The sequence below is a fragment of the Nicotiana sylvestris genome, chromosome 3 (genome assembly GCF_000393655.2).
Source record: "Nicotiana sylvestris chromosome 3, ASM39365v2, whole genome shotgun sequence".
Lineage (NCBI taxonomy): Eukaryota > Viridiplantae > Streptophyta > Magnoliopsida > Solanales > Solanaceae > Nicotiana > Nicotiana sylvestris.
The window spans coordinates 1620282-1628712 of NC_091059.1; the positions used below are offsets into that span (position 1 = coordinate 1620282).

General features: G+C 37.9%; 1 protein-coding gene across 1 annotated transcript; it reads left to right on the top strand.

Annotated features, from left to right (window-relative positions):
- Positions 1 to 472: 472 nt before the first annotated feature.
- Positions 473 to 7359, top strand: LOC104225003 (alkaline/neutral invertase CINV2). The gene is made up of 5 exons (XM_009776748.2): positions 473 to 594; positions 1521 to 1926; positions 2017 to 2448; positions 6077 to 6635; positions 6905 to 7359. Exons 2-5 carry the CDS (start codon positions 1555 to 1557, stop codon positions 7198 to 7200), a joined length of 1659 nt encoding a protein of 552 aa, XP_009775050.1. The 5' UTR covers positions 473 to 594; positions 1521 to 1554; the 3' UTR covers positions 7201 to 7359.
- Positions 7360 to 8431: the final 1072 nt, after the last annotated feature.

Sequence of the window (8431 nt, forward strand, 5' to 3'; positions counted from 1 at the left end):
TATAAGAAGGTATAAGGGTGATATAAAAATTTAATACCACCTTAATACTCTGTTTGGTTAGCAAACTTGGTATAAGTTATCCCGATGTTAATTTCACTGGTATAACTTATACCTTATAGAAGGTGGAGTAATTAGCAACGGTATAACTTATACATTCTTCTTAGAAATTATGATTCTTAATAGCATACCAAACAATGAATAAACAACAATTCCAGCATAACTAATCCCAATATAACTTATACCGATATAAATTGTATTCCAACCAAACGACCCCTGAGGGTGTGATATAAATAGTCTACCCTAATATAAACATTAGTGACGGCTTATACAGCTCGAACCCAACACCTATATTTTGTCCCTATTTTGTATTAAGTAGAGTGAGGTAATGAGGGCCCCATTTAAGAGTCTCTCAAAATGTCAACTTGGCAATGCCAACTTTCATTTCTATAAATCAGCAGCTCTCCACAACATGATCTTTTTTTCTCTTCTCTCTCCATTTCTGCTCACACTCTCTCTCCTTTCCTATTTTCCGGCTATCTCGCCGGATTCCGACTTCCATTATTTCCGGCTGATAATCCCCTTCTCCTAGCTAAGGTTTCTCTCTCTCTGTACTCTCTTTTGTGAGATTTCTTTTTCTTGGTATTTGTGCAAAAGCAGTTCTGTTTTGGATCTGAGTTGGCTCTAGATAATTGGTCAATTAGCTTCTAAAGTAAAATATTTTTTCATTTTCTTTAATGGGGTTTCTCTCTTGCTCTAGTTCATTGTATATGGATCTCAAAGTTTCGTTTTTCTTCTTAATTTTATTGCTTTTTGGGTGGAGTAGAGTTAGTAATGCAGCTTGTTTTCTGAGTTGGGTGTGAGCTTAAAGTATTAAAGATTTGATCTTTTAAAGATAATTCTTTATTCCCTTTTAATTTCTTGGATAATCTTCATTTTCTAGACTAAGTTATTCCTATTTATTTGGTATTATTATAGGAGGATATATAGGTCTATATTCTATTCGTTTTTATAGCATCAATATCCTCCTAAAAAAGAGCTTGGCAATGGCTTGATTAGTAGTAGTAAGTAATATCAGTCAAATCTGCATACCTTTTTTGTGGATAAGATTATTTTGGTTATGTAACTTAAGTTAATTACTAGTAGTACTGTTTATTCATTAATTATCCTTCAGTGGAGAGAAATAATGGATAAGACTGCAAACACAAGAGAGTTTCTGTCTTTGTTTGTTTGTTTGCTTTGGATAATGGATGAGTTATTAATTCTTTCAGTTGGGCCACAGTGTTTTGCTGATTTGGTTTCTCACAACTTCCATTCTGGGTAGTTTATTTTGTAGTTTCTGTATATAAAAGTTCCCATATGTTCCATAGTATTATTTAAAAAGCGCCTTTTATTTTGTCCGAGACTGAGTGGCAGTGGGTTGTCAAATAGCTACTCCATTTACTATTAAACAAGCTTGTGTTGTTATATGAGTTGTACAACTTAGTTAGTGGTCTAAAACGGGTTATTTGTTTATCATACAGAATACTTGTTTGAGTTGAAGGGTTAAGACTGAACATGGAAGGAACTGGACTGAGAAGTGTGGGCTCACACTGCTCCATCTCTGAGATGGATGATTATGATCTCTCTAAGCTTCTTGACAAGCCAAGGCTAAACATTGAGAGGCAGAGATCTTTTGATGAGAGGTCTCTCAGTGAGTTATCCATAGGCCTAAGCAGAGGATTAGATAATTATGAGAGTGCTTACTCGCCAGGAAGGTCTGCCTTGGACACCCCAGCTTCATCGGCACGGAACTCTTTTGAGCCCCATCCAATGGTTGCTGAAGCCTGGGACGCTCTCCGCCGTTCTTTGGTTCACTTTCGAGGCCAACCAGTTGGTACAATTGCTGCTGTTGACCATGCCTCTGAGGAAGTCCTCAATTATGATCAGGTCCGTGTTAAATACACAATCCAACAGTGTTCTTCAATGTCTTGTGACTTTGTAGCATCCGTCAATTTAAGTTTTTCGTTTGATGTGTAGGTTTTTGTTCGAGATTTTGTTCCTAGTGCTCTGGCCTTCCTGATGAATGGAGAGCCGGATATAGTTAAAAACTTCCTATTGAAGACACTTCAGCTTCAAGGATGGGAGAAAAGAGTAGATAGATTTAAGCTGGGGGAAGGAGTTATGCCTGCTAGTTTCAAGGTTCTTCATGATCCAGTTCGTAATACGGATACAATAATGGCAGATTTTGGTGAGAGTGCAATTGGAAGAGTAGCTCCAGTTGATTCTGGATTTTGGTGGATAATTCTTCTCCGTGCATACACAAAATCTACCGGAGACGTCAGTCTTGCTGAAACTCCCGAGTGCCAAAGGGGAATGAGGCTTATATTGAGCTTATGTTTGTCCGAAGGATTTGATACATTTCCTACTTTGCTCTGTGCTGATGGATGCTCAATGATTGATAGAAGAATGGTAAAATGTCTTATCGCCTTAGCTTGCATATATTTTCTTTGATTGTGACATAATACAACTTAAAATTGTGATTGGATACTTGATATGTATTAGGCTGCTTTCTTCTGTTCTTGTGATGCTTTTAATCAGTAATTCCTCGACACTCCCTCAGGCCAATAACGAAAGAAAATTTGAACAGAATCGATAATCACCTATTATCTGAATTCAGTTCAAATCCCCCACTTGATTGGAACTGAAGGGTAGTAGTAGTCGTTGTATCTGATTTTTGAATCTTTTCTTTGAAGACATATGATATTAGATAGTAACGAAGCAAGTGCCGCTTCAAACTTCAACGTGTTTAATAATTTTTTATAGAGTGCTTGTGTCACGGGCCTAACTCAACTAGGCAGCGAACAACCTTGACAGCTTCTATGCGGTCCAAGGTTTCAGTCCTACCAAGAAATAAGCACCAAATCGTGCTTGAGCTTGACAAACACACACACGAAAATAATGAAAGACAAAGGCACATGAATTTGGGAGGCAAAAGCCTATTTTCTGATTTACTTGATAAAGAGAGGAATACAAAGTATAAGATGAGTGCCTTGAGGCCTATACATTAGTATAAAAAGAACCGTCACTACATGATCCTAATTATATTGGAATATCCTCTAAAGATGCCTAACTAAAAAGGGAAAGACTGTTTGGGGCCGTCAGTCAACACTTGGTTAAAACTGGCATGTCTTGCCTTGATTTCCATGGTTGTCGCTTTCACTAGGCAGCTTTGCAGCACCAGACACGCGCCTAGCTGCTGGGAACTAGGACAAGGCTGTATTAATTGAGTCCCATGCTTGTCTTTGACTTCTTCAAATGTTGGCAGCATGTGTGGACAACCCCCTTTGCTTGTGGATGCCATATTTGAATTAGATTGTTGAGCTTTAGGCGGGAAAAACAATAGGGACGTTGGCGGCGCGCAACATTCTCCCCCACCTGAAATAGCGAAGACCGCCGCGCCACAAAGCTTCAAGTATTCATGTACTTGTTCTTTGAACTGCCACAAATCCTCATATTTTTCCTACGATGCCTGTTCAGGTGATTGTCCCTTCCAATGAACAAGAAATTGAGCACTCGAATTGCCTCATCCTTTGCCTCAGACTAATTGACGATCAGTATGTCCTCAATCTTCTTGTCAATAGCTGAAGGTGTGATAAAAATCTGAGCACGACTAGACTGTCCACGCTCCAAGTCCACTTTGTATTCATGATTCAGGTTCAATTGACTAGCATGGAAGACCGGATAAGTTTTCAAATGGTGTGGCATGTCGAGCTTATAATAAATCTTGCGCGCCTTGGCAATGATCTCAAACGGCCCCTCATAGCGTTGGATCAAAGTTCAAACATTTGGTTAACGCCCCTCAATGATTTGAATTGACGGGGATTAAGCTTCACCATGACTTTATCCCCAATTCGGTAGTGAACCAGACACCGCCTACGATTAACAAATTTCTTCATCTTGCAGGCGGTCTTGTCTAAATAAGACTTGACCATATCAACCAGTTCTTCCCACGCCTTTGCCATATGAAATGCGCCCGGATTCTTCAATTCTACACTCACAGGCAAGGATTGTGGCGTGTTGGGCTGCTGCCCTGTTACAAGCTCAAGGGGACTCCTCCCGGTGGCTTCATTGCGTTGCAAATTGTAAGAGAATTGAGCTGTGTCAAGCAGCTTCGACCGGTCCTTTTGATGGCGCTAATGAAGTGTCTGAAGTACAGCTCCAAAAGTGTGTTGACCCTCTCCGTTTTGCCATGGGTTTGGATGAAGACTTGTTGAGAAGTGCAACTCCAACCCCAACAAATTGAACAACTCCCTCCAAAAAACACCAGTGAACCGTGGATCAAGGTCGCTAATGATGTGCTTTGGAACACCCTAATATTTGACCACGTCGTGCTGCCTCTTTGGCTTTGCAATTTAGTGACAGTGAAGGTAGCATAATTTAAAAAACGATCGACCACTACAATGATGGTGCCAAAGCCCTCCGAATTTGGCAAGCACATAATGAAATCCATTTAGACAATGTTCCATAGCCTTTCAACACTGGTAAGGGCTCAAGCATGCCCCAGGGTGCGTTGTGCTCCACCTTGTCTTGTTGGCAAACAAGACATGTTCAGACATAGACCTCAATATCATCCATCCCTATATGAGGCCAATAATAGGATGACTCCAACAATGCCATTGTGCGCTTTTGTCCCGGATGCCTTACTCATACCATGTCATGACCCTCTTTGATCAAAGTTCGCCTTCAATTATGGCCTCAATCTTCTTGTCAATAGCTGAAGGTGTGATAAAACAACTAGACTGCCACTTTATCTTCATGATACGTCTTCAATTGACTAGCATGGAAGACTGGATAAATTTTCAAATGGTGTGGCATCTCTAACTTACAAGAAATCTTGCCCACCTTGGCAAAGATCTCAAACGGTCCCTCATACCGTTGGATCAAAGTTCAAACTTTGATTAATGCCCCTCAATGATTTGAATTGACGGGGATTAAGCTTCACCATGAATTTATCCCCAATTCGGTAGTGAAAATGGACACACATTCTCTACTTTGTGCTGTTTCTTTGCTGTAGGTTGGCAGCTTTCCCTCTTTTGTTTTTATGCTGCTTTTTGCTTCAATTGTAGTCTTTCCTAATGAGATTTATATATTCCTTTTTTTAAATGTTTATCACACGTGTTGTACTGTTTTTGATTCATTACCTTTTATTGTCAATAATGTTACAATTCTATGATAACTGGAGTATTGCTGTTTATCTCTTTTACCTGATAGTTATTCTTTCTCTTGGTAATGTGGCGCTACATAAAGTAGTACAATAGTTAAAAGTAGAAATGCTACTTAAAACTATGCCTTAAAAATTAAAATACCTGATCAAAATTAAAACCATGTCCTAATATATACTAGTATATCTTATTTGATGAATTTCCATTTTCTTTTTATTTTTTTGCCTTTAGTCCGTGTCAGCTTCCTTTTCTTTTTCCTTTGTTTTCACTGCTTCTTCTTCAGTTCAGCCACCCTCGGAATATAACTTCTCTCACTTTTCTTTCTTTGTATTGGTATAACATGTCTTACTTTTCTTCATACATGTCACCCAGTATTTAACAAAATGTTCAAGAGATAATATTTTCTACTACATTACCTTGTAATTGTGTATCCAGATTCTAACACTAGATTTGAAAGCCTAAATTTCATGCATAACTTGAAGATACACTGAAGTTCTACCTCTTTGGAGTTCTGTTATGATCATAGTTAGAAGTGCTTTGAAGCACATACTAAGCATCTTCTTTTGCTTATTGGTGATTCGTTGATCTACGTACGACTGAATATTTATTTGAAGTAAATTGCAAACACAACTAATCCAGCCTCCAGTCATTGTATTTATCCTGATGAAAAAATAGATGTGACTTCTATTAATTAGTAGAGAAGGATAGCGGGGCGGGCCCATTATCCACCAAGTTCAAAGATGGAAACAACATATTTTGGCTATAAAAAGAACGTTTGATGTGACTACCCTAAAAAGTTGTTTGTTACTTTTTTCACAATAGGTTGATGAACTACGTCCTTGAATATATAACTAATTGTGGTGGTTAATTTTCAGGGAGTATACGGTTATCCTATTGAGATCCAAGCACTCTTCTTTATGGCATTGAGAAGTGCTTTGTCAATGATGAAGCACGACACAGAAGGGAGCGAATTTATTGAGAGAATAGTGAAGCGTCTACATGCCTTGAGTTATCATATGAGAAGTTATTTCTGGCTCGATTTCCAACAATTAAATGATATATACCGCTACAAAACTGAAGAATATTCTCATACTGCAGTAAATAAGTTCAATGTCATCCCTGATTCAATCCCAGAGTGGGTATTTGAATTTATGCCAACGCGTGGTGGTTACTTTATCGGGAATGTTAGTCCAGCAAGGATGGACTTCCGATGGTTTGCTTTAGGAAACTGTATTGCCATCTTATCCTCCCTTGCCACTCCAGAGCAAGCTTCCGCTATTATGGATCTCATAGAAGCACGCTGGGACGAGCTAGTAGCAGAGATGCCCTTAAAAATATCTTATCCAGCACTAGAAAATCATGAATGGCGACTTATAACTGGTTGTGATCCCAAGAATACCAGGTGGAGTTACCATAATGGAGGATCTTGGCCAGGTTCTTCCTTCAGCTCTTCACTTGATTTTTTTACTAACTTTAACGACTTCTTATTAAGAAAGAAAAAGGAATGTAGAGCATGAATTAGATGATCATAAGTTTAGTTATTGTGTTAAAATGATTATGCTTGTAGCTTTACTAGAACACATTTTTACTTTAACATTAGTTTTATACTATCCCAAGTAGCATTCCAAGATAATGAAGCCTCAACGTTGCTCGTAGAATTTTTCTGTCATGCTCCCTAATGCAAATGTCTAATTTAAATGCAGTGCTTTTGTGGTTGCTAACCGCTGCCTGCATTAAGACGGGACGACCACAAATTGCAAGACGAGCAATCGATCTTGCTGAGAGCCGCTTATCTAAGGACGTCTGGCCTGAATACTATGATGGAAAAGTCGGAAGATATATTGGTAAACAAGCAAGGAAGTATCAGACGTGGTCAATCGCTGGATATCTTGTAGCAAAGATGTTGCTGGAGGATCCTTCACACCTGGGAATGATCGCGTTGGAAGAGGACAAGCAAATGAAGCCTGTAATTAAACGATCAGCTTCCTGGACGTGCTGAGTTGAAGCAAGAGAAGACATTACTACCAATGGATACAGAAACCACAAAAAACACTATTCTTTTGCTATTTCTGTCCTTGTAAGATTGCTCATTTTTCTCGTTGTGTACATTTGCATAATGTCTCTGTTGCTCAGTATAAAAGACTGCGCTTTTATGGTATCCAATCTGTTGGACTAATCTTTTACACATGCTCTAATTGCTTGGATAGGACAGTGAGTATAGTGTTATGGAACTTAGCTTCTTATGCTTATGGCTTGGAGGTGATAATACACTCATACCACAACACTTGGGGGTCGTTTGGTATGAGGTATAAGAAGGTATAGGAGTGACATAAAAATTTAATACCACCTTAATATTCTGTTTGGTTAGCAAACTAGATATACGTTATGCCGGCATTAATTTTAACACCAGGATAACTTATACCTTATAGAGGGTGGGGTAATTAGCACCGGTATAACTTATGCCTTCTTCTTAGAAATTATTCAATTGTCATTCTTAATACAACATACCAAACAGTGAATAAAGAACAATCCTAGCATAACTAATCCCAACATAACTTATACCGGCATAAGGCGTATTCCAACCAAACGACCCCTTAAACTCTTACACTCTCCGTTCAAAAAGATTGGCACTATTTCCTTTCGAAAAGATTGACATCTTTCAATATTTTCTTAATAGGAAGTATTTATAGCCACACAAATGCTATGACGGGTGTAAGACCACAAGTTTTAAAAGTTTTACAGCCACACAGATGCTATGGTTTATTTAAGACCATGTATCTTAAAAGTCTTCCATTCTTTATTAAAATTTGTGCTAAGTCAAACTAAGATAATTTTTTTGAAACGGATGGAGTATTAAATATGACATGTTCAATTGAGTTTGAATGTTACCCGTGAATTTTATCAAAACAATGTTACCTGTGAATCACTAAAAAGCAACTATTTTCTCTATCTTTTTTTTCTTTCTTTCTTCTGATAATAAACTGGAACTGTTGTCTTCTATATATATATTTGCATAAAGGGAGGAAAAAAATGTCTTATTTTTCTTATTCGAAATGATGAAATTCTACAGAAGTGAATGTCACACATTCTAGTACTTTACCAACATGTTTGCCCTAAAAAAGTAATAGCAACATTGATTATTCTCAAAAAATAAGCAGCAAAAAAATAGGAAGAATTAACAATCAACACTTTTTTTTTTTTTTTTTTTTTTAAATTACATAAGGAGATTG